Genomic DNA, 27381 nt, shown 5'->3' with positions numbered 1-27381 from the left:
TGTTCTTTGTGGTGGCATATAAGGCACATATTTGAACTTCGACATGGCGCATTCTATTTTGACGTCATAATGAGTGATACTCGATTACTCGACTCGACTCGAAGCATATTACGTGATTCAGAATCGAATCACTCAGGTACTCGATTTTGCCCAGCCCTAGTCGCGGGTCGGATTCAACGCTGCAGATCGCTCGCGGGCTGCACCAAAATTCCTCAATCCCAAAATACTTCAAAATACATGCTCTTATTTTTCATTTGAATACTTTATTAACCTGCGTTCATACACAATTACATTACATTACGGATTATAGGGGTTATATTCTAGCGGCACCTTTTATTCGAAAACAGTGGAATTGTCAATAATACGATGATTGGGCGGCTGAATGCAGTTATAAGCCGATAAAACAGCGGCTCTAACGATGATATAAGTTGGCCTACTTCTACGCTCCCTTCGTTTTAGTGATATATTGACATCAACCCTGCAAATGCGTTGTGATGAATGCAAAAGAATTAACAGTAAACGCTGACGTTGCAAATTGCTACCTATTAATATATCGCGATTCGGGTTTCTCTATAGCAGTGGTGGGGGCGTTAAGGGGGCGTTGGCCATGACATGGGCGATTGGGGGACGCTGGCTGGAAAATTGGGCGGTAGGGGGGGCGCTGAGAGCAAATGCGGGCGGTGTAGGTTAAGAAGTCAACTGCTGCGTATAGTGTCGAAGCGATTGATTAATATAGAGGCTGGATTCGCATTAAAAATGCATAATAGATTCAGTCAGGGCTATTTAGGATCGTCCGTTTATTTATTCAGCTGTACCGGAAAAGTCCATTGTTACTTGACAATGTTATTCCAGCTCATCAATGGACTAATTTAGCAGTCGGCAGCATCCCGGAAAAGCGTGGTTTATTTTATGCTGCTGTGAGAACTACGAAGTATATTTGAGCAGTTATTGCTCACTGCAAGATGTGATGTATTTTTAAGAGAACTTGCCTTGCGTGATTTTATTATGTTTCAAACGATCGTGGATTTTTCACAGCGCTGTCACCGCGGCCTTCGACACGGCGTTCTGGTTGCGAGAAATGACATCACTCTCACTTGACAGTCGTATGAAACCTGATAAACGTGAACATGGCACTGTGCGTATTCGCTGACAAGTCGGTGATAATTCACCGGAATTTTGCGACACGTCAAATTCTCAAGCTTGCTTTGAGCTACCGGTCCAGCTCGAATACCTGATTTTGATGGAGAAACATGAATCAATCATCTCGCAAAATTACACGAGGATTGTGATTTGGTTCCAGGATACGTTCCAATTAGAAATGCTTCACCAGATAATCAATCCATTCTGTGAAGTTTTCAGGCATGAAATCTTTGAGCAGCTGATTACATTGCAGTCAGGGTTAACATACATCCGTAGTCAGGGTTGCCATACGTCCTCTTTCAAGAGGATTTGTCCTCTTTTTTGATTTTTTTATGAAAGTGTCCTCGGAGGATGCCTAAACGTTCTCTTTTTTAGAATTTGACCTCTTTTTTTTTAAAAAAAAGTTGATTAAATGTACGTGGAAATTGGACTTAGATATAGGAAATCAGCGCTCGAGTATCCATCTGGCGGGGTTTTCGGGACATGAGCCAGAAAAATGACCTTATTTTAGTCGAGTAGCCACAAACTCGGGACAAATTTACCATTTTCCAGGATTTTACTCCATCATTGTAAGTCGGAAAATTTTGAAAAGCGTCATCTTTTCAGATTCCCAAAACATGGTACCCCTAATTGTAGTGTAGAACCATTTTGAGTTCAACCAATAGTTCAACATCTCCAATCAATCGTTCTGGGTATACATAATTGAATAAAAATAAACACTCTCACTGGAGTCGGGTTGGCTTTTTCGTCGTTACCCTTCCCCGCTCATATTTGATAGAAAGTTATACACGGCGATGAGAACATTCTCACTCATAGCAGAAACATACTTGCCAGTAGGCCTACATGAAGTGAACACTGAAGATTTCAGACTGATATTGTTACTTTCAAAACTTATACCCAATATGACGAGAATGATGATATTGATACACTATAGCTTCATCCATCTCATTATAAGCTGTAGTAAATGCAGAACACGTTTCGTTTTATGATTGGGCGTGGTGAAGGGGGTATCGGGGGGCCGGTGGTACTTTATTCGTTGTTCAGGGGGGCGGTAGCTCGAAAAAGTCTGGGAGACACTGCTCTAGAGGCTGGAGACCTCTATTTTATTTTCCATGTAACCTGCATATCAGGGTTTTTGACGTTTTCGCTGGCGTGAATAATTAGTTTTTGGTCAGTAAAATGAATTCACACATTGTTGCCTTCTCGAAATTGGGTGTCAATGTCAGCGACCTGCTCCTAATGATGACTTGAAACCACAACACCGCAGTCGGGTGGTTATAATGTGGCCTATAAACATACTCGACATGTGCTATCTTGAAGGACTATTCAATGTAGGTATTTCCTACTAAAAATCTCAACATTTGTTAGAAATGTGCTTGATAATACATGAATTTTTCAATCTACTCAGAATTGCTTCGCAGGCCGGATGAAATCAGCTGGCGGGCCGGATGCAGCCCGCGGGCTGTATGTTTGACACCCCTGACCTACACGGATGATATGGCGAGGAAGAGCCTAGATAAACCTCCAACACTAAGGTAGGAATATTGGAGTCGACCTCGATGGGACTCTAACCCGCAACCCATTGGTGTTGCAGCTGTGGATTATACCACTATATACACTATCTCGCCATTCAGCCAATCAGGTATTCACATCAACGAAATTGATATAGAGAGATGATACATCGATGTCTAATGTAATAAATCTATCATGCGTTGCAAATCGTAGTCATTCTGTTGCCCTCTGAAGTATATTTAGCTGGGTCTTGTGCTCGCGCCCACTTGAAAAACGTAGAATATGCCGTAAGACAGGGGTCGGCAACCTTTTGCTAGTCGCGGGCCAAATTCCGAGTGCACAACTTTTTGGCGGGCCGGAATTTTTCTCGATACTATATTTAACGCTCACGTGGGTTTAGTACCCTACATTGCGGCAATCTCAATCATACAAATCACAAAAAGGGCAAAACACATGTATTTACACTTCAACAACGCAGCATAAATGTGACACTTGGCGCAGCATGCTTTGTGAAAGAATTTCAACTTCTAATAACAAGTCAGATGAAGCAACAATCCAACCACATTCTCAATGGGCATTAGAATACGTGATCTTAGCTTGTTTTCCGTGAATTCCATTGTTTTAAACTGTTTTTCACATGCGTACGTGCTATCAAAAGTCGATGCAATTTCTTTTGCATTGTTGGTCAAGCTGGGATAAAGACCCATTTCAAGAACGTACTCTTTGTCAAAGTCATGCAGCGATATGCTCTTTGTATGAAATTTGTCTTTCAATTCAACTGCATCGCATTTCAAAAGGGCCCATTTGAAATTTTCAGGCAACGGTATTGGCGCTCACATTAAACCGAGTACTGAGTAGTCAGAATTTATTTTGTACAGAACGAATGTCGGAAAAGCAGGTGGAAATTAAGTAATTAAATTTCGTATCACAGTTACAAAGGTATAGTGCTGGTACTAGTGGTTTACTCTCCTAGATACCCATTTTCGATGACAAGACTATGAGTCGGTGATGTTTGTATTTTCAAGGAAAGTTGCTATTTCGTTTCTCAGTTCATACACTCGTGCAAGGATAGCGGCTCGACTTAATGTGCGAACATGGCAGATATACAGGACATCGCCATATTGATTCTCTGCTTCTAGTAATATATGGGGTAGGCTAACTGTCGGTGATCAAGTTTGTGAGACAAAATCAGCTTTCCCCACTGTGTCCAAAACACTATTCAGGTTTGTTGTCTTGGCGTACAATGTCTTCTGGTGAATTAAACTGCAGATGACTAACCTACGGAGGCTCGTTATCTCAAATGAAACGGAAAGTTTGAGATTTTGACATTGCGTCTGAGATGTTCCAAGCGTTTTTGAAGCAGAGGAACCGCACCTTTAATGCCGCGCCCTATCAGAGTGGCAACCCCTTAAAAAGTATGGTATACCTATGGTTACGCGATACACACGCTCTATAAGCACTGGTCTAGTCTACTCTACATACATTCTCCATCTCCTATGCCAGGGGTTCTCAACTTTCCTTGCGTAACGGGCCGCATTTTAACAGCAAAAAGCGCTGCGGGCCGCAGAACATTATTACCGTATATTTGTGGACTATACTATTATATTTAGGCTAATATAGCCTATTTACCAGTCGTCTATGGACATATAGTTTGTATGCATTCTAAAGCATAATGGACAGCGTTCGTAAGCTTTCAGTTGCTGTTTCTAGTGAGATTGTGTCATCTTCCGACGGAACAAGTAAATCTCTTCATGAAGCGTGCATTGCATTCGTTCCCAAGTCGAAATGTGCACCTTCAAACCCTTGCACCAGAGAACTGAACTCTCTGTTTCAATGCGTGAGCGGGCAAGTATACAACTACGGTAACTTTTTCTTCACAGAGGCCATTGTCACTTTGGGCTCTCAGTGATAGGAGAAGAAGTCTCATGTCCGGGGTAATTTCTGAGCAAACCAATCAACCATTCTCCTTTCCTTCTATGGCTGATGCCCTGCACCAATAGTTACAGAAGTCAGCTTTGTTAAGTTGATGTTGTTTGCTAGTCCCCTCTCCCCACGTTTACCCAGCCAACATTACGTCTACAAATATATCCACTCTGATGGAATATCGCAATACAATTAGCGTTGCAATGTCCGTAGATTTTGTCCAATGCTAAGTTAAAGTAGTCTACCGGGCAACGTGTTTCAAAACATGCGACAAAAGATTAACTGACATTGCTGTTACTCTTCTTGTCACGTTTGAATTAGACAACTGCAGCTTCGAAATTTGTTAGGTGAAGTTGTCCTTGCTGCTAAATTCCGGAAACAGCGGAGATTCGCACAGTATAGTAACGTTTTGTTGGAGAAACACCTTTTCTAACAGATTTCATGGGTAAGCGATATACCAAGCAATTTTGAACCATGTGTTTTTAACGTCGGCGGCAATCTCAACAATGCCTCAAAATATGGATTGCTTAGCCTGAGACTTTGCTAACAACGCTTTTTTCTAAGATCAGGTGATATGTGTAACTCGAGATGGAACTGTCCGAAGACCTATTCAGAACAATAAGAATCTAAACTCGACCATATATCAAGAAACCAGAAAGCATTGAAGAATGAGAATAAATCAAACGAAACAAAGACGGAGCGATAAGAGAGCTTTAGTAGCTAAATTGATACCGTATGCAACAATACTGTGCCGGTAGTAATTGCGGTCATATTGAAAGATCTCGCGGGCCACAGAAAAAGCGTCTGCGGGCCGCATGCGGCCCGCGGGCCGCGGGTTGAGAACCCCTGTCCTATGCTATTAATCAACAGCCTTCGCATCAGTTTTATGGCGTAACAATAGACCAATACGACGTAGGATACTTACTTCGTAGCAATGCCGCATTCTTACCAAGCAGTGCCACAGTGCTGCACTGCAGATTGGAACTCATTACGAAACGGAGGGCCGTATTCTTGTGGTAACTAATTATTTCGTCGCGGGCCGGATCCGGCCCGCGGGCCGTAGGTTGCCGACCCTTGCCGTAAGATGACCTTAAACCCTGAACTACAACAATAACGTGGTTTTTATAAGAATAGTCGTAAAATCCTACGATATCTGTTAACCACGTGGATCTAAATCACATTTACAACCAACATGCAATCAACACAACCCATGTTGCTTCGAATACCTCAATTACATATCGATCAATCGACCAATTCGGAATTTCCGTTACTTGAGCCCTGGAATATACTTTCAGAAATTTAAAATTAGTCCGCCGGCTAAAAAGGTTGAGCCACTCTTATAGAATAATAATAAATTCCGATTATATCGGCCATAACGGGAATTTTTAATGGTGAAATCGCGTAGCAAACTAATCCGGCCCAAGGGCCCAGGAAGTCAGTGTAGTACCATTCATAAATGCTGCTGATTCCCTTTAAAATCATTCCGCATTCGTAACTTTTACGACAATCAACGAAAATGGCACTGAAGAATATTATTGTACTTGCTGTAATTAGGATTTTGCTACTGGTCATTGTTCAAGACAGTAGAGGTGAATATGAATTGAGTTTGCTGTATTTTCAATACTCCCAGGTTGCTTCGTGGAATTCGCGTTTTTTTTTTCAATGTTCGCTGTTGTTCATGAACCAGTGATTCTTCCACGACGACTTTCAGGCTGATGCCGATAACGAGGTGGCTCTCAAACTTAGGTTATTATTCTTATTATGTATAAAATCAGTTAGTGGTACTTTCCACATCAAAGACCCATATATATATATAACGTAAACTAACACAACCTGCATCAGCTATACCGGAAAATCTGTTGACGTGGGCTGCGGAACGATCAAGAAAGTATAGGCCTAGTCAGATATGCAAGGACTAATATTATTGAAGAAATTGATTCATTAACCTTAAAATATTTTCGTTGAAATGCACACTGATATTTCTTATCATTATTTTACTCATGATTTCAGTGAGTATAGTAAGCCGACAGAAATCAACATTAAACATACAAGTCAGGCGTTCACCGTTACCTATTAGAACTCGCTTGTAATTCGAGTAATACCTGACCTATAGTTTACTACGAAAAGGGCGCCAGTGCTTGCGAATCAGATGTATAAAGAGTATAGGGATGACATTTCCCTCAGAAGAAACCAGGGTCTCGGGATAAAAGCTATTTGAGGTTACAGGTTGATGACCGCATGGCGGTAGACCAAAATATTCTTAAATGATGCAGCGACAAGAGGTTCACCACTCCGTGACAAATGCATCACGCATTGTGACTTCTACGGTAAACTTAGTGACAACTTATTTGAGGGAAAAATGAAATGACGTTCATTTGACTAGCAATTAATAATAAATTCAAGTTTAGGTGGTCGATTTCATTTGAGTGAAAACAGCGATGATGGTCATTCAAGTGAGAAATAATTAGGGTTTTAAATGTGGGATTTGAACTAAATTGGTCTTATAGTATAAAGGCAGACCCGGGTATTTCACGGTCCGCGGGCCTAATATACGGTTTAAGACTGGACTGCGACCAGCTTGCTTGGAATTTAGAAAACCCGATGCCTCTTGATAAAATCGTTTCCTTATTTCAGCATCGGGACCGGTATGGTGGCGAGTGGGATCGACAGGAGCACGGTTGACACCAGCAAAAAGAGGTGATCACTAATCATATGCCATATCATTTTGCGTTTTGAAAATAGTTGTGGTGACGACTTCTGTCGAGCGATGTCGCAATACATATTTTTATGGTTATGATTGTTCATATACTCAACTACTACTACTCAAATAAGAAAGTCGCATATCGAACATACATTTATATAATTTGGCGATGAAACTTTGTATCAGTTAGGATCAGTAGCTAACTATTCTGGTTCTTGGATAACAGCATTCTGCACGGCCTGTTTTGCTACAAAACAGGCAAGGTGGGAACTAGGAATCAGAGTCAGATTCAAGTCAACTTCTTCACTTAATTTGACTCGAGTCACTTTTCAAAAATGACTTCACTGGATTCGGTCGATGTCATAAAGTAATAGCGGTCGTTCTCTAGTCGCTACACGTAGGGTTGGGACTTCGGGATCAAATTTGAAATCCCGGGATCGGGATTTCCCGGGATTTCCGCTTCTCAATCCCGGGATTATCAAAGTAGTAAAATACACATACAAGATACATAAACAACATTTATTCACCGTAATATTGACGCAAAACATGCTACCGTGAATACGAATGAAACCCAGCGATCTAACGCCACCCGGAAAACGAGCGTTTAAATTCATGTACCGCCTGTTCCTGTAGAAGTTGATTCGTGCAACGTGATCGAAAAACATCCATTATTCCGTTTCATTGTAATAAGTTCTTCTTCAACACACTTGCGGATTTTTTGCTGTGTTCGATGACCAAGCCCCGAACCAGTTTGTGACATCTTTGCAAGTCATAGCCGTCAGCCTTGAAAGGCCGACGAATTCACTCGCTTTGAGCAATTTGATAAACGTTAGCACGTCCACAGCAGTTAACTGGCTAAGACTTTCATCGAGGCGAGGCATTATGCGATTTATAAAAGGAATCGATCTTACTCACCTTAATTTTGGCGGATCTGTCTTTAATGTTCTCACCTTAATTTTGACGGATCTGTCTTTAATGTTGAGTCATGCACGATATTACTACCATATGTGTGCGGACCTTAAATGCGTTATCAATCCTTTTTTGCTAGACCAGGGGCGGGCAACTTATTCGGTCGGCGGGCCTGATATGGGAAAAGCAAGTACTTGGCCAGCCGGATTACAGAATCGATACATTAATCGCGTATTTAACCACCGATACAAGGAATAAATCGTATTTAATGTAAACTTTAGCTTTAAAGCATTAGATACCAAAAACAGTATTTAATTTATTAACTTGATGCACTTCAATATAGTTGTTCATCAGATATCTGCCGTTGGTCAAATTTGTCAACAAGTTCTTTTAACTCAAGTTGCATGTCGTATGCAGAAAGCCGTAGTAAAAACTGCACGTGAACATTAGTTAGATTGGGAACGCAGCCTTGTTTTGTCAATGTTCAATTATTGTTCATATGGTCGAAAATGTTTGCTCGCAAATGTACATGTACGAACTAAACAAGTAGTTCCATGACCATCTTTCTCAGGTTGGCAAACTTGGATTCATTCTGTGACGCATAAAATTTGTCGATACTTTCAGATAAAATTTTTATTTCCAGTGTAGAAACTCTCTGCGGGCCGCTCAAAATCCCGTCACGACCGGATGTTGCCCACCCTTGTGCTAAACCCTGAAGCTTTCAAAACGTCTTGACACAAGTTGCATTTGGCTTTTCTGTAGATTTACAAAACAAAAAGTTTTGCCTCCTATCTGATTTTCTCTTCGCACTGAAATCTTCGAATTTCGCTATTATCCCCACCTGTATTTCACCTCCACAGCACCGTATTTGTAACGCTACGATGGATACTCAGTCACACTGCGGCTACTATCCGCGGACTAGACGGAAGTGATTGTGTAGTTCATTGTTATGCCATAGTTGATTTTATTATCACATAATTATGAATAGTTTTAGACAATCAGCCGAGTTTTGGCACTGCTTTATTACCAAAATATGAGATATGGCGCTACGTAAGCCTGGGTAAATGCTGTTTACAAATCCCGGGATTTCATGAAGTTTAATCCCGGGAACGGGATTGCTTCAAATCCCGGGATCCCGGGATCGGGATTTCCCGGGGTCCCAACGCTAGCTACACGTGTTCATTTTCTCGACACACTGATGTGACGAGAGCGACCAGACCTGCATTGATTGTTTTGCCTTGTTTTTCGGCCTTCCTTATTATATCACAAATAAAATGTGACAGCATACGGAGTGATTAGAGCTCACGTCATCGTGAACTAATTATATTTATATAGGAATGTATTTCACTTCTATAGACTATTTAGTGTTCACTGTTCAGTGCTATCCTTAATGATCCATGGGCTTGTATAATTTGATTCGAACGCATATAGCGAATATGTTTATAAAACAAATAGTGCAATAGGCTTGAATGTTGTGTTCTGGCCTTTTAAATGCCTTGAATCATGCCTCGTACTTCGAAAATTCGAAATGACTTGACTCGTGTCTTAAGTCACGTGCAAAATCGAGTGACTAGGTCTGACTCGCGAGTCATAGTGTGCAACGACTCGTCTCGACTTGTTCCCAACACTGCGTGAACACTGAACATTGGTTATGTATATATGCGTCTGCGATGTTTCAGGAGTACCCTATTCACAGCATTTCTCATAATAATCCAAATCGTGCCATACCCCTTGCATTTCCATGCTCAGAAGCAACTCAGGTTTCTCTCAATAGTACCGTAGAAATTCAACAAAAGACAACTCAATAACCTCCTCCTTTCAACTCCTAATCTAGGGTTATACCGTCATCAAGATTTAGCTACGTGTGTTACACAAATATATGAGTGCGGGACGATATTATGCGACACAACTCTTTCGTATACGATAAAAATCTTGAAAACAATTTTCCTTCAATACGTAGCACTCTATGATCGAAGCGCACTAGATTCAATAAAACTCGTGACGCGCGCATAAATGCGGGCAGATGCAAAAATTAACGGAACAACATAGGACGAAGCGTCGTACGTTCAAAATAGCGAATGCCAAAACAGCGAGTGTGATAATAGCGAGTGTCATAGCGGCGAGGCATTGAAAAGAGCGAGTGCGAAAACATCCAGTGTCATAAAAGTAAGGTATTCAAAATAGCAGTGAATTCATCATTACGCGTGCCGCCGTGTTTCTAATGTTGTTTGCTAATACTATTCCTGTCGTCCTATACCTTTATCATGTCAACATTTATCATTGTCGGAGAGACAACCAAGAGATCAAACATATATAACCGGAAAGCTCCATGTATAAGAATTCAGGAATGTTACATCTTTCATATTTTAGATTGCATGTGGCTGCCATATGGACAGTATGGCTTGTGCGATAGGATAATAAATAGCACTGGCGGATATGCAATACAGAAGAGGAGAGAAAGAAACAAATTATCCGCCAAGAATGGAGGTGCTGATTGCGTTGGCGAAGATCATGAATACGCTGGTAAGTAGCGATCTATAAGGCTAGAGATTATGTGAAGGAACGGAAATTATTGTTACATCGAAAGGTGCGATTGGTGATTCTAGCGTTGCTCTTCCATGCCTATTATCACTTTTCCCTCAATGGCACACTTTGTAGCTCAATACTCACACAGCAAGCATGACTTTGCAAGAGTTGCATGAGTTTGGGTCTCGGGTCGGTACAACACCTCCCAATCTAAATACTTAAATGCATCGTACTTCGAAACTTCGGCTTGACTTGACTTGATTCGGCTAAGCACCAAATATCGAGTGACTTAGCTTTACTAGGTCGAAATGTATAATGACTGAATATGACTTGTGAATCGAATGTGCTGACTTGTTATCGACACTGTTAGAGCATTCCCGCAGCGACCAAGCATATTCTCACAAAACTATGATGAAAGTGTGTAGTCTCTGTGCTTCGAGCATTATTGGGAAATCTATTTCATCAATTCAATCATTTCGAAAATACCTAGATTGTACATCGGAAGAATATACTACTGCTATATTCCTCAGGACCGTTGCGTCGAAGTTTGCAGAAACAGGTGGTATCGTCAGCAAAACATCTGGCAGTACAGGCAAGGTAATATGACTGAATCAATCCAAATGTAGAATGCGGAATTCCACTTCTTTGGCTGCATTCATGCTTCTACGGATAAGAGTCAATATTCAATAATCGATATATTTTTATCTGATTACATGCGATACACATCACCAAATGCGATGTAATGAACAGATACAAGAGGATGCTGAAACGACCGCAGTCGAGGTCTCTTAATCCGGCATCAACCTCGGCCTATTGCCCGATGTCACAGTCTTTTTGATGTACATTTTAATAATATATTCATATTAAAACCCGAAGCTTTTCGAGCTGACACTTCTCAAGGGCAATCGTCAGCAAATGGAGAATTTCAAAAACATGCATCTAGCTACATTGCATACAACCAATTATGACGTCATAGAAACAAACAACATGAAATACAGGCAAACCGCGGGCGCAGCTAGTGGACAATTTTTAGATTCACTACAAATTCCTTCTGCTGACACAAGCGCGGTCGGTGGATTTTAATATAAGTCGATTCCAGTGCAGACAGATGGAAATTAGTGCGGCCTCTACCTAATATCGAAAATCTTTCATCGCGATAGTTTTTAGCGCAAGTTGCATTCTCAGCCAAATGCTTTTTGATGCTAATCTTTTGTTCGGCGGTTCTTTTTAGACTCCAGTTCTTTCTCTTTTCGTTTTGTTTTATTCTTCTTCATCTGGGCTCTTTTGTCACTGTAAGAACAGCGACACGGGGGAAGAGGATTAATCATGGTTAACCTCCGGACTTGAACCCGCGCCACCAGGGCAAGTGGCGTTGAAGCTCACTACTACGCTATCTCCCAACGGATAGCGCCTTAATACCTTGATGATAAGATAAATAGATGAGGTGGACTGAGGAGTTCAGATAAGCCTCCGACACATAGAAAATATGGTCTGAACTGGGGTTAGGACGCACTTCCATTGCTTTCCTAACGATTCCATATATAGAAAGGGTCATTAAATCGGGGTTCATGGACATTTGGGGGGTTATATGGCAAGATAGCATAGTGGTATAATCCGCTGCTCCAACAACAATGGGTTGCGGGTTCGAGTCCGACCGATGTCGACTCCAGAATTCCTACCTAAGAGTTGGAAGCTTATCTAGGCTCCATCTCGCCATCTCATCTGCCTAGGCAGTGTCTTAGAAAAAGCCTAGAAGTGGGCCGGGCTACAAGTCGGTCGATACGGAATAAAAAATAAGAAATATCGGTCTGGTGTAAATATCCATTGTAGTCGACATGCATGAATATACCACAAACAATAACAACAACCTTTTGGGGGTTCGCGAACCAGTTCTAGGGTATCTCCGATAGGCCAATGTTGAAACTACAACTATATCAAACTACATCGAGACTATTAATCGCAAGACTATATGAAGTTTGAAATGAAGAATTCTGCGTCGCGTTGTAGCAAAGGTCGCCTTTCAATTTACATATTTTATGCGCGGTGCAAGTGTGCATGTTTTACAGAAATGTGTCCAGGATGCGTACGATGACAACGGAGTTCTGCTGATGTCGGGTCGGAGGTGTAAACGCGGTAGGACAAGAAGGCGAGTTTCGGATAGTGCTGACGGCGTGACCAGAAGAACAAAAAGGGTACGTTTCTTTAAATTTTACCGATCTTTGACGAGGCCACCGAAAGTTCCTCTTGGAAGTTTAAGGAGCGTAGAATGATTATTTCATTAGCATAATATTAATATCAAATTAATTAATTTTACCTGAGCTACATAGTAATCAGACATGGGGTAATCGCGATTAGTAATCGTAATCGATTACGACGATTACATCATTTTCAAGTAATCGTAATCGCAATCGATTACATTCGAAAAAAATCCGAAGTAATCGTAATCGTAATCGACTACTTCCCATATCTAATCGATTTCTCTGTGAAAGAACGATTACTTTTTATTTGTACAAGGACTATGACACAAACTGAACAAGTGAACATTTGTGAACAAGGAAGAGCTATTATACAAGATTCGTGATAGCACAAGGGTCTGATTCTCAAACGCCACTGCTCATTATTACGTCAGAAGCCGCAGTTAGCTTTGCGCGTCATTGCGTAAGAAGTATCCACAGTAAATAGATGTTCGATGTACGTACGTCGTACACTAGTGTGATTGTAAGAACACCTGCCGTGCTTTATATCAGGTTATCAACACGTTCCACACGCCACTACCTTGCAGCAGTATAATTTGTCTCCGCTCTGCCTAGTTTAAAATAGTACCTTATGTGTTGATGTTTGGTTATGCTTAATTAAACGCAGTTTGACCGTTGCTGCTTGGCGAGCAGTAGGCCTATCTAGTACGTTGGACACCGGACAAAGATTTGAAATTTTCTACTCGTCAAATAAAACATTGGGGTTTCCACAACGAAGCAGTAAAATCAACAGCTGATGATATATATCATGACCGGGCCGTTTTTGCCGTTTCTCCTAACTGCAGCTTGCAGTATTAAGTCGATTAAGTTGAAGGCAGAATTTTATGTTCGCTTCTTCTTGTTCTCATATGACACTACTTGAAACGGGTGACAATCGTTATTTCACAATTATTTACTCAACATTGGGATCTACCGCCATGGCCATGTGCTTATACAGCTTGGGATGTAGCTGGAATCAGGACCAAAACAGCAATTCGTCCCTCAGTCCAAACGTTGGTCTTTGGCCCCATAGGGTGGCAATCTCAAGTTGAAGACTGAATTTCGTCAATAATATATCTATTAGTAATTGCATTATATTACTCTCAGTTTTTAATCCTCTCTCAGCCCCCGATGGTCAAATCTACCTGTAGAGTTTGTTTGTTTGTTTGAGGTATTCATGAATGCATGGTGCTTGTCGACTACAACGGTCATTTACACCAGGCCGATTTTCTACATTTTTGATTCCGTATCTGCCAACTTGTAGCACGGCCCACTTCTAGGCTTTTTGTAAGACACCGCTTACGCGGATGAGGCGGCCAGGAGGAGCCTAGATTAGGGTTACCATATTTCAGCAACCCAAATTCCGGACACTTTTTAGCGCCCACTAGTGGATTTCAAAATGAGTTATGACGTCACACTAGCAAAGCTTTGCTCATAGACCAGAGGTGGTCACGATCCGGTTCAGGAGTATGTGGCTGTGTGTTATGTAACCGGGACCGAAAACACATGTTTTCAGCCCCCTCCCGCCCAAATACACAATGATTTTGAGCCAACACTATAGGGTAATCTATGTCACTTGCCAGTGCGCACCACGGAGCCTTATAAGAAACCCACATCCACTGGTTTCTAACCCTTTATGGTCGCGACTCCATCTCCAATTTGAAAATGTTCCGTGACCCAGATCAAAATTTGATGAGCTGATTACTAAAAGAAGTCAGCACCTTTGCCCAGACTTACTCACGGGCTATTTTGGAAGCTGATTACGTTTAACATATGCGTAAACCCCAGAATAAAGGCAAACGAACCCACCATCGTTTGGAACCATTATCTTTGAATTAAACATTTAAGCGGCCTTATCGATCTCTAGGAATATACCGTTGTCCCATAATTGCGATTACAATTAGGCTTATTCCAGTAAATGAAGGTTGCTTTTGTTTATATTTTATTGCAGTTTTTGCGAGGGTGGTAGTCTCCATATTATAATCAATAATTGTGATAGTAAATCGCGCGCAGTGCGAAGAAAAATATCATGCATCAGCATAAATATTCCCCAAAAAATATTGTTTTTATGCTGATTTACGTAAAAGTTATGAGCCTACGTCAAGTCTTCAAAATTTCGGACATTTGGCATATTTTAGAAATTCCTCCCGGACGCTAATTTGAACAGTGAAATTCCGGACATGTCCGGGAAATTCCCGACGTATGGCAACCCTAGCTAGATAAACCTTCAACACTTTGGTAGGAACCATTGGTGTTGCGGCCATGGATTATACCACTGCGCTATCTGGCCACACAATTACCTACCAGTAGAGCTGGGGGCACGTAATTCATAATTCATATTATCTTGTTATAATTACTTTAGTGTATGTTGTTAATTCGTGACCTCCGATTTGTTATATAATCAAAAGATATTGTAGTGGCTCAAACGTAGCAGACTAAAAGAAAAACTTTCGTGAGACGCACAAACAAATTGCCATGTCTTATATCATGACTGCATGTCTAGCAACTCAAGTTGTAAATTACTAGGGTCAGTGGCCGCATTAACTACAATAGGACTTGAAAACAATTTCATCATGGGCAAAAAAACATTCATTCCGTCAATGCGGCCGTTGAACTTAAAAATCAAGTCAAAGATCCATTGGTTTGATGGTCAGATAGCGTTGTGAAACGTGTTGTAACACCACTTGCTCTTAATTAAGTCCGATGATAAGCAAACTTAAATCTGAGTACCCATCCAAACGCGTTTGAGTGTGAGATACTTTCTGACGTGAGTTGAGTAACGAAATCGTTGCTGAGTAGAGAATCGTTACTCGACAGCAAAGGAATTGGTCTCCACCCTTATAATTATAAACTCCAGTTTCCAAGCCAAGCAAGTGTATAATTTTTACTATCAATTTTTTGTTTGTTATAGATTGATTTTTTATTATTTTTGTTGGATTTTCCAACGTCAATGGGAGCTGCAAGTAGGCTAGCTGGGAGCCGTGGTTGGGAATCACTGATCTAGAGAGGGTTTTCAAGTTAATTAGATCTCTCGAAAATACTCTATAACTATTTTGGTTTACGAAATACTTTTTGAGTCCCCTTCGAGCTCGCTCTCCACCCTATTGGGGAATTTGGGGTGCGGCAGTTATGGCCCTGGCAAGAATGTAAATCGTTGGGCGCGATAAATTGACCTCTATAAAAATGAGCAATAGGTACATTATGACGTAACAAGCAAATGACGCATCTTTTTTAAAGGGAGTTTGTTATCTCATTAGGCCTTTTCAGCGCAATCCATATATTGTCTTCCAGCATAGCTTCTAAGATGTAAAATAAATGTAATCGTGAGTAATCGTGATTACTTTTCCAATGTAATCGTAATCGTAATCGACTACTTCCTGATTTTGCTGTAATCGTAGTCGTAATCGCGTCATTAGGAAGTAATCGTAATCGCAATCGATTACATTCACGAAGTAATCACCCCACGTCTGCATAGTATACACTGCATACCTTGCTATATTTGAAACATTATATTATCCCTTTCAGCATACAGAAGCAGCTTTAAGCCTCAAACATCGCGACGTACTTTTCATGCTCGATGAAAGTGGCAGCGTTGGATCAAGCAACTTCATAAAACTCATCAGGCTAGCCAAGGCTATGACAAATTGTAAGTGTAATGCTGCTTTGTCGTGCTCACTGCTCATTATACAATATTTGCGATTTAGGCCTATCATTTGAACACTTTATCTTTGATAAAAGCTCTACATTTCACCGGATGTACATTAGGTAAGGGACGCCTCAATTAACTGACATAGTTGCAGTGCGTCCACGTGGCGCATGGATACGTAACGTTGAAATTAAAAGCACCACCCTGCTGATAAACTTAACTTGAAGCCTAAATGGGTAATACAACACTGCGCCCTGTGGATCATTTGCAGCAGACGACAAGCGCTCATACATAGATTTATGAAGTATTGGCAATAGTGTTACGGTCGACACGCGAGACAGAGCCTAAGAGGTTCCTAATAAGAATTTCTTGAATTTGAAACATTGATGTCGGGCGGTAGCAAAGTGTATAGCAAAACTGGAACGTAATAAATGAAACAAACAAAAGATATCGACTGACGATTAAAATATTAGGGTAAAATAATTTGAATCCTGAGTGAAATTTCTACACCACGCAAGTCGTTGTGTCCAAGGAAACCAGGGGCGAAGGAAATTGAAATTAGCCGACGGGACGTGGAGAATTATTCAGGCATGACACACCAAGCTGTACCTTTGTTCGTGTTTTGTGCCCTCGTTCGTTTAGATTTATCAACACTAATACAACGCTTACAATCAAATATCTTTCTCTCAAAATATTTTGTCACTTATTAGATTAACTAAATACCCGTTGAAAGTTTACGAAAACAACTGTAACACAAAACGGAGACGATTTGAGAGTGGTGTCATGCCTATCCCCTATCCACGTTGCATATCTCAGTCACTTCGTTATGCACTACAGGCTACACCAACCACAAAGTTGTAAGCAGTTATACATAGTGCATGGAGTAACAAGAGATGATATATAGTAGGGTTACCATCAGTGATGAGCATCGGAGCGGGGTTTTGCCGATTTTGTGACTGTCGGAGCGGAGTTGGAGTTTACTACAGATATTTTTCCGGAGAGTTTCGGAGTATTGTAACTTTTGTCTCCGATATCTTTGGATAGCTGTGACTAGAATACACTATTGATTATGATTATAAACCAAAACAGAGACAGTTGACACCTCTAAAGTTTTAATATGACGGGTAACATGCAAAAATTATTGCCAAGTGCATAAAAATCAGCCATCTGCGCTGCAATTGGGGACTGGAGAGTAAGCAATACTATGAGGCCAACCATATTATCACATGTACCATGTTGTACCATGTGTACCATGTACCATGCTTGCCACTGTTTCGGATACTTGACGAGATTCACCGAAGTATCTCGGAGTCTGGGATTGAGCTCTTCGGAGTCGGAGGGAGTTTTCCTCAGAGACTAAAGTTATCGGAGGGATTCGGAGTCTCGAAAAGCACTATCCGCTCATCACTGGTAACCAAGGGTTGTTCAGATTTGAAAAATTGTCAGGAAACTTCGATGCTTGTGACCAAAATGATTGTTTAGAACATAAAAACACTTTTATGGCAATTTTAGTCATCTTCATCGTGATCTTCTATCCCCGAAAACCCCCCAAAGATCCACGGGGCAATTCTCCTTACTACTCGATATGCAATGTTGACCATGACACCGGTTTATAGCTTTTGTGAAGTTATCAGTTGAAAACGGCCGTGTAGAGATAATATATTGCAATAAAATAGCCATGTTTTCAAAATTGTACTTGAATGCAGTCCTATAAAGGCCACATGCACATCGATTTCACTCTGCACAACTTGTCTATCATGCTCATGGGAATCATGTATTGGTTGCACCATTGACATCGGCTTGCTTTGGATCGTACATTGAAGAAGCGCCGTTGGGTTGCAATTCGTCAACAAATACTGATATTCCCAGCCAGTTTTCAGCCATAAGGTATTATTCAAAGGTATGTAATGTCAGTAATACTTTTCACAACTTCAAATCATCTGTAAAATACCGAGTTATCTTATTTTTTGGTAGACTGCAATTTAGTTGCAGAAAAATGTCTGAAACAAAGCGGATATCGGTTTTGCGGACCAACCATGAACAAGATTCAGGTCTGCCCACTATTTGCAGAGATGAGCGGATTTGAAATTTCTATGTCCTAATCCAATCCAAATCCGAACCTTCAAATCAAAATCAAAATCCTAATCCATACTATTTTCAGATTCTAGTCCATGTCCTATCCTAATCCGATTCGAACTGGAAATTCAGAAAAAATACTAATTCATGCAATGGAGGGATTCGAAAATTTTCTTTCACAACCAACGATTCACTTGATTCAAGATAACTTAGTAACCATAATTACATTAATAACTGATCTGAATAAAGTTTGTCGCGATTCGCCTCACGACATTTCAATCTCCCAGAAAATAGGTAAATCCAATCCAAATCCTAATCCGTTCTGAAAAAAATGTCTAATCCAAATCCAATCCAAATCCGACAAAATTTCACAAATCCTGTTTTTTCCAAACCTAATCCTAATCCATGCTCATCTCTGACTATTTGGTCTGATATTCTGGTCACTATTAGGTCGGATATTTATCTGAGTGTATTAGTCACTCCAAGTTACAGACTGTAGATGAGGTTCTACTACATCCGCCATATCTGAAAGAAAGTTGCCCCGAAACTAACACAACGCAGGACTGTGTCCTTCTAACTGTTGAAAAGGTTGCCAACGTATGGAATATGCAGCACCGTAACTGCCGCACCCCAAACCCCCCAATTGGGGGGGGCCCGAGCTCGAAGGGGGCCCAAAATTATTTCCTGAATCAGCATAAATCATAGAGTATTTTTTGAAATTTTATGCAATTTTTTCAAATTTTTTTCGCGCTGCGCGCGAATTAAAGTAGCCATTTATCTATAGTATTGGGTATTGGACCATTACCGCGCCCCGACCCACCAAGACATACAATCAAGTTTTAGCCATATAACATGCGACTCCAAGAGGTGTGCCAGAACGATCGGCAGCGAGAAAAGCTTGGCCAAAAAGGTCTATGCCCTTATGCAGACCGAAGACTTCGTTATATATACAAAATACTAGGGATGGTGTGAACGTGAGGTTCACGTTCGCGTTCTGTGTGTGAACCTTCGAAATTTAGGGGTTCACGTTCACAAACGAACCTTGGTAGGTTCTGCACTGTAGGTTCTGCACTTTTTCATATATTACAATTTTCACTTCATTATAACATCTTTGGTTGAAATTTATTGCATGTCAACTGCGAGCCACTCTATGCGTGGCGCTGGCAGCATAAAAACAAATCAACACTGAACGACCATGCACCTTGAAAATCTCAAAAATTCTACATGCTTGGTTACAAATGTTTGCTCGAAATATCCAGCTTTACGTTTGTGAATATTTAGTGACTCTGTGATGTGAGCTTGACCCGCAATCACACAAGATCAAGAGGGAAATACGCTATACGTAGGTACTCAACTTAGCCAGGGATATCCCTGACTTAGCGAATGATGCTTATTCAGCCAACGAATGATGCTTATTCAGCCAATCAATGAAACTGATATCGTTGTCTGGTAATAAAAATCTAGCTGCCGTACGGGGTCAATCTTGATTTCATGTGTTTATTGCATCATAAAAAACAAATCGTCGCGATTGGGGTGTTGGCTACTGCTATATAACTTTTTAATGGGACAATATCGGTAGCAGGTATGGAAACCCGTTTTACGCTCTGCGCAATATCAACGTAGCAATGCTCAGACGCCGAATGCATTGTCTGGTCTGGCCTAGATCGTTAAGTCGTAAGCTTATATTCGCTTGCAAGTCCTCGTTGGCAAAGCGACGGAAGATATTGATTTTATGGGATTATTATATGATTTGATTGCCGCAGTTGACACACTTGACGTTTGTCGACGTTCACATTGTTATAGGCTATCACATCACTGAAATGTAAGTTTGTAATTAGCAATATGACGTCACGTGACGTCATGAGGTTCACGTTCGTGTTCACACAGAACCTTTCAAAAAGGTTCGCGTTCACGCGAACCTGAACCTTTCTGGGGTTCACACCATCCCTACAAAATACATATAGGTTTAATTGTCCATAGGCGCCTAAATGACTGGCGCCGAATGTTCCTGTCTTTGCAATCTGAACCCCACAAGACAAATACCATCCCGTTGGGAAAAAATTTATGCCAGTGAAGAAATACCAATTTGAAATGGTGTGCGTCTCTTAGTTTAGAAGCCTACATTTGGACGATTCTATATTTCTTGATATAGCAGACTTGAAGTCACGAAATAACATCATGTGACGAAGTCATATCAACGTGTCCGCCAGCCCGAAGATGTTTAATGATTATTTACGGGCCCTCCCGGTAAATCTAATTACGTGAGTAGAGGACAATAAATTGATAGCATAATATATATGCAATCACCGATCTGATTGATCGATTTCATCATAAATTATCGAAAATTTTCGCGCATCGCGCTGGCTCACAGTATAGTACAGATAATTTCGTGACAAACGCGAACAACGTGATGGGGGGGGGGTCGTTTCATCACCCTATGGGAGCCCAAGACCCACGTTTTTAGGGGCCTGACCAGGTGCTGTTTCGTTCCTGCCAACGGGTATACCCCCGAAGATGTTTAATTAATATTGAGTGGTCCTACCTTTTCAAACACACCTCACTCAGCTCTACCGGCAAATCTGATTACGTGAGCAGAGAGAAGATAAAAATTGATAACAATTTATGCAATTCCCGATCATACTGACCGATGAAATCATGAATTCTAGAAATTTTCCGCGCTTCGCGCGCTTAGGCGTCAAAAGCTGATCCACTAAACAAAGTCCGAATAAAAATGATGAATAGCGGTAAAAGTGTATCGCCGGAGGGGGGTCTGGGGGGCGAAGCCCCCCAGAAGTTGGGTCTATAACCCTATGGGGGGCCCAAGACCAAAGTTTTGGGGGGGGGCTGACGAAGTGCTGTTACGGCCCTGGGAATATGACAAGAATACCTATACGGCAAGCGCTGAACATTGTGTTGGATGCATTGTTTCAGGCATTTTTCTTCAACTAAATTGCAGTCTACCATAAAATAAGATAACTCGGTATTTTACAGATGATTTGAAGTTGGGAAAAGTATTACTGACATTACATACCTTTGAATAATACCTTATGGCTGAAGACTAGCTAGGAATATCAGTATTTGTTCACGAATTGCAACCCAACGGCGCCTCTTCAATGTACGATCCAAATCAAGCCGATGTCAATGGTGCAACTAATACATGATTCCCATGAGCATGACAGAGAGGTTTTGCTGAGCAAAACTGAGATGTATGTGGCCTTTACAGGCTGCATTTGAATAACATTTTGAAAACATATCTATTTTATTGCAATATCTCGTCTCTACATGGCCGTTTCCGAATGATAACGTCACAAAGCTATAAACCGGTGACATGGTCAACACTACAGATCAAGCAGTAAGGAGAATTGCCCCGTGCATCTTTGGGGGCTTTTCGGGGATAGAAGATCACGACGAAGATGACCAAAATTGCTCATATAAGTGTTTTTATGTACTAAACCATCATTTGGGTCACAAGCATCGAAATTTCCTGACAATTTTGCAAATCTGAACAACCCTAGAACCATACGTCCTCTTTTAAAAGGATTTGCCTTCTTTTCTCGCAAAATTGAAAGTGTCCCCAGAGGACGCCTTAATGGCCTCTTTTTTGGGAATTTGTCCTCTCTTATCAGCAAAAGTATTAAAATGCCATGAAAAAGTCGACTTCTAGGCAGAATTGGTAAGCAGAATTGTAGAAAAGTGGGTAATGCGGGAGTCGATAATCGTAAAAAGCGGGGTTTTCAGGAGTCGAGACAAAGTGATGACCCCTTTTTTTATTCAACACCACACACTATCGTATCGTATCGGGTGGTTCGGGAGTCGAGCCAAAGTGTTGACCTTTTTTAGTCAACACAGAAGTTTTGGTAGAAGAATTATCAAATTCACCAGTTTTCTTAGCCGGTGCTAGAGCTTTCAGAATTTTCGATAAGTGTCCTCTTTTCAGGATCTCAAAATATAGTTACCTTATATATAGGCTAAGCCTGCGAGTAAATTGCACATGAAACAGGCTGCAGCAACTCTCCCGTTTGATGTATTGTAACTTTTTTCCACGTTGACGACAATTAGGATTGGCCTGCAGCCCCACGCAATGCCAGTGAATTTCCAATTACTATATTTCCTAACACGCATTCTCGGATTCAGCGTTTTGCGGTCCTATCAGCATCGGCAAGGACGCCACTCGTGTCGGAGTGCTCAATTTTGATAAAACTGTTTATCCCGAAATCAACTTCGACAAATATTTCGAAAAGGCACAACTGCTCACCGGAATGGACACAGATATCGAGTGAGTTTTACAACATACTGAGTTGTTTTACGAACACTTTGGTGTTCTCATATGCTGGATAATTAGGGCTGGGCAAAATCGAGTACCTGAGTGATTCGATTCTGAATCACGTAATATGCTTCGAGTCGAGTCGAGTAATCGAGTATCAGCCATTATGACGTCATAACAGATTGTAACATGTCAAAGTTCAAATACGTACCGTAAATGCCACCACAAAGATTATAATGCCTGTTATCCATCTCATAAAAGATACTTTGGTATTTTTTCGACCATTCATTCCACCTGGTGACAATGTTGTGGGATAACCATGACTTCGGAAATGTGCTACGTCCAGTAACCGCCTTTGTACTATATGTTTGGTATTGCTACGATATCTCGGTATACCGCCAATCAAGGTTGCAAGGCTTCAACAGTGAAAATTAGTATTGAAACTACAATTCTCGTTGATAAATTAACTTTCAGTGACGAGCAGCGTATAATTTCGGTACTCGAAAAAATCGTCTTTTACTACTCGACTCGAATCATAAAAATTAATACTCGATTCAGATTCGAGTGCTCGAATCATTGTGCCCAGCCCTATGGATAATACAATGTAGTCAGAATTGCTTCGCAGGCCGGATTAACTAGTCTGTTTGACATCCCTGGACTTAGGGACGGCCAGGCATTTAGAAAAAGCGACGCCGAATAGGCAAGGCTAAATCTAGTTCATTGCAGGAGCTACCTGGCAAATTTATAACCTACAAAACCCTGTAGGCATCATGCAGTAGTCTCCAATTAATTAATGTTGGTAGCCAGCAATAGTACATACATAAAGAAATATCAGAGACGATAGTAATGATGTGACAGGCCATGGTTGTGTCTCTCAACTCCTAAGCTAGGAGTACTAAAATGGCCCTTGCTTAAAATATGATTTTATTGTTTTTGTCGATTACGTACCAATATTTAATTGTGACGTCACAGTCGATTGACATTGACAATTGAAGATGTAGGGTAAATATGGCTCCTTTGATGAAATAGGCTACCGAGCCCTGCCGTAAACGGGCCAAAAATCTTTAACCAGGACTAGATCGTTATGCAGCATTTTTAAGGACGGCGGTCATCATCATCAGAACACCCATTCCGTACCAATCATATATCTACATGCTATAACTCTTGAACCGACGACGATCGAGGGTTCCAACCATGCCATATTTTATCCGTCGACTCTATCGGATGTAAATCTTCGTATAGGCTCATACCACATGTTTTTGGAAAGTATTTACACAATTATGGTATAACAATACAACTTTTGAAAAAAAAATTTTAAAAAAGCTTTGTTTTAAAACACTGTTCAAAACATGTTTAAACGAAGTGTTTTAATACACCATTTGTTTTAAATGCAATCATAACTGAAGTCCCACCAATTAAAATACTTCAACCGCGCTGTCGAGCTGCGAAATGTATCTCTATTGTCTTTTCAGATACCATGATAATACATCGGGAAGAACTTGCCTGCTGGACGCTCTCAAATTTTCGAAGGAGAAAATGTTTAGTCGGAAACATGGTTCCCGTGTTGGGGTTGAAGGCACAGAGAGAATTGTAGTCCTGGTGACCGACGGGTAAAATAAATTGATTTGAATGCTGTATTAAATGCGATTGGATTTGACAGGATAGCGTAGTAGTTGAACGGTCGCTTCTCTGTCGGTCGGTCGTATGTTCGAATTCCGGTAAGGTCAGACCAAAGACTATAATTTGTAAAACTGACATCCGTTACCCCCTTCCTCCAGCCCGGTGCTCGTCACTCGAGATTAAGTAAAAAGAAGAATGATGAAGCTGACTCGATAACCTTACGCATCTCCATCTTCTGTGAGCCACGGTGGTACAGGGGAGAATGATCTGCCTTTCTTCCCTCTGTAATTCGTATAACAGGTGTAATTACACATCAAAAACGCGCGATACATATTCCGATTATCACGCTATCTACCAATTGTATTTTCACTAGCACTATATTGAAAAGGCCATCACTTTCGCTCAACTCAGTTTCTGCTTCATACCATCTAATTGTGGTATTTGTCGCGTCCGTTCGCACGCTCTGAGGCGCGTCGTTACTGCGCGTTGAGTATTTTTAGTTTTTATATTCATGGTGTCTCGACTATATTGGTCATTTTACAGCATGCCGATATTCTTTATCATATTTCCATATTTACCGACTTAGCACGGCCCATTTCTAGACTTTTTAAGACACCGCTTCCGCGAATCATGTGGCGAGTAGGAGCGAAACCCTCCGACACTTAGGTAGGAATCCAGCGGTCGACCTCGGTCGGACTAGAACCCACAACCCATTGGTGTCGCAGCTGTAGAACGTACCACTACGCTATCTCGCCACAGCACCCGTTGAGATCGTGCTATAGCCAGAAATGCGTTAATTTAACTATAGATAACTCACCGTATGTTAGTTATCTATAATTTAACCCATTTTAATCAACTGAATTGTGAGGGGTGCCAGACCGATAAGGCAATACGACCCAGATTGTTTATTTTTCAATATTAATAATCACATTATTTCTTCAACAGGTGCGCCAATTGCAAGCCTGGAAATCTGAAAAATCATCTCAGGGACATCGGGAAACAATTCTCGGCACAAGGTATACCGATCGTCACATATTTAGTGACGGGAGATCCTGGGCATTGTTTCGACATTATGAAGGTATGTAAGTCGGATAAATCAATTATGTCAGTTATAATGTATAGATACATCTTACATGTAACGGGTTTTAACAAATCAATTCCACATTACACTTTTTACCAAAATATGTAACCCAATATACATGTCATACTCCTATCTTTAAAGAACATGCATGCCCACGTGTTTGTGTTTCACACAAAACGACAACATTACAATAAATGTTTATTGCTGTTCCCTTTCAGATACCAGTTCACAAATGCGAGGCTTCGCCTTGAAATATGTCATCGCATTGCTCGGCCGGAACGCAACAGCGTGATAGAAATTGATTAATTACAAATGAGCTTATATATATTGGAGATAGAATTGATATTTCACAAGGATGGGGTGGCGAGATAGCGTAGTGGTATAATTCACAGCTGCATCACCAATGGGTTGCGGGTTTGAGTCTGACCGAGGTCGACTCGATAATAATTCCTATCTAATTGGGAGGCTCCTCCTCACCATCTCATCCGTGTAAGCGGTGTCTTATAAAAGCCTAGAAGTGGGCTGTGCAACAAGTCGGCGCTTTTACGGAGTAAAGATGAAGAAAATTGGCCTGGTGTAAATGACCATGGTAGTCGACAATCACCATGAATACCCCAAACGACAACAACAACAAAGGATGGGGTTCGAACCCGAACCTCCCCTGCGTCAGCCACTGCACACGACGTACCCCCACAAAATGTACTTCACGCTACAATCTCCATGATGATATATTTCTTTTTAGGGATTATCTGATGGCTCGCAATGCTATCAACAGTTCCATTCGCCAACTTGGGAAAATTTTGACAAAAACATACAGATCATCGAGAATTCTCCATGCATGGACGGCTGGTATATTGGACCGTCGTGCAGATATGGAATAGCACTATGTGCACCATTTGAATACATAATTTACGTATGCTGTGTCAATTGGCTTCATATTAAATTATGAAAATGGGCGTAGACTCGGTAGTCTCAAGTCAAGGTGCATAGAAGAAATTGTTTTTATAGATATCGGATATAATGGTATAGGGGAATTGTGGGGAGCGGTAAGGCTGAAACGACTTTTAAGTTCGATTCCTAAAAAAATAAAATCTGTTCATGGTCTAGATGTGCTTCAAATGCTGTAATCATAAAAAAGAGTTAAATATTTGCCAAGGACTGCCGTGCGTTTAGCAGGCCTACACATCAAAACGTTGATGATTATTTTTGCCGAACCGACTTCGAGGTAAAATCTTATGATAAACCATCGAACAAAAACTGCAGAATGAGACTTGTCGCAACGGAGCTCGTGTTACAAAGGCGAATCATGTTTTGATTCAGTCGGATATGCATTACAAGTTTGTAAACTCATCGCAAGATCATGCGATCGAGACCCTATCGTCGGGACCTTAATGAATAAATGAAAAAATTTGTAGGGCCAAGTAAATTAATGATAATTCTTGAAGAAAATTCCCTGTTCGAGAGTGATTTATTTGGCTGAGTACTATTGGTACGCTGCCGAATATATAGATATATATATATATATCTATAGGCGCTGAGTTACGGGGTGGCGGGGTGGCGCAGCGCGAATAATTGAATACGCAGCTTCGTTGGCGACGACGAACTAGTGCTTAAAACGCCCCAAAGAATTGTAATCCGTGATTAGTAATCAGACAATAGAAGCAACCTCGTTTACGATGTCGATTTCGACACGCTTGCGTTGAGAAACACCATCTTCTCTCTCGACCAGACGCGCGAATTCACGTTCTC

At 41.0% G+C, this 27381-nt stretch overlaps 1 protein-coding gene across 3 annotated transcripts; it reads left to right on the top strand.

Moving 5' to 3' along the window:
* The first annotated feature begins 2227 nt into the window (after positions 1 to 2227).
* LOC145434217 (uncharacterized) lies at positions 2228 to 26592 on the top strand. 3 transcript variants are annotated; one of them, XM_080311554.1, is made up of 11 exons: positions 2228 to 2471; positions 2549 to 2675; positions 7210 to 7272; positions 10556 to 10708; positions 11202 to 11308; positions 12778 to 12903; positions 16471 to 16591; positions 22802 to 22943; positions 24404 to 24541; positions 25497 to 25629; positions 26375 to 26592. In XM_080311554.1, exons 4-11 carry the CDS (start codon positions 10561 to 10563, stop codon positions 26579 to 26581), a joined length of 1122 nt encoding a protein of 373 aa, XP_080167680.1. In that variant the 5' UTR covers positions 2228 to 2471; positions 2549 to 2675; positions 7210 to 7272; positions 10556 to 10560; the 3' UTR covers positions 26582 to 26592. The 3 variants fall into 3 exon arrangements, with proteins under 3 accessions (XP_080167680.1, XP_080167679.1, XP_080167678.1); XM_080311553.1 differs by having other exon boundaries at positions 2228 to 2675; XM_080311552.1 differs by lacking the exons at positions 2228 to 2471; positions 2549 to 2675 and adding an exon at positions 5657 to 6164.
* The last annotated feature ends 789 nt before the right edge of the window (positions 26593 to 27381 follow it).

This window comes from Botryllus schlosseri, chromosome 2, assembly GCF_051294905.1.
Source record: "Botryllus schlosseri isolate E-star chromosome 2, Bs_hap1, whole genome shotgun sequence".
Classification (NCBI taxonomy): Eukaryota; Metazoa; Chordata; class Ascidiacea; order Stolidobranchia; family Styelidae; genus Botryllus; species Botryllus schlosseri.
Note: the sequence above shows the minus strand (reverse complement) of the source record. Positions and strands in the feature narration are given on the sequence as shown.

Coding starts and splice junctions, on each gene's coding strand:
- LOC145434217 (XM_080311552.1), top strand. CDS start 6,092: ATGGCACTGAAGAATATTATTGTACTTGCTGTAATTAGGATTTTGCTA. Junction 11,309..12,777: donor CATCTGGCAGTACAGGCAAG/GTAATATGACTG, acceptor CATGTTTTACAG/AAATGTGTCCAGGATGCGTA. Junction 24,542..25,496: donor GTAGTCCTGGTGACCGACGG/GTAAAATAAATT, acceptor TTTCTTCAACAG/GTGCGCCAATTGCAAGCCTG.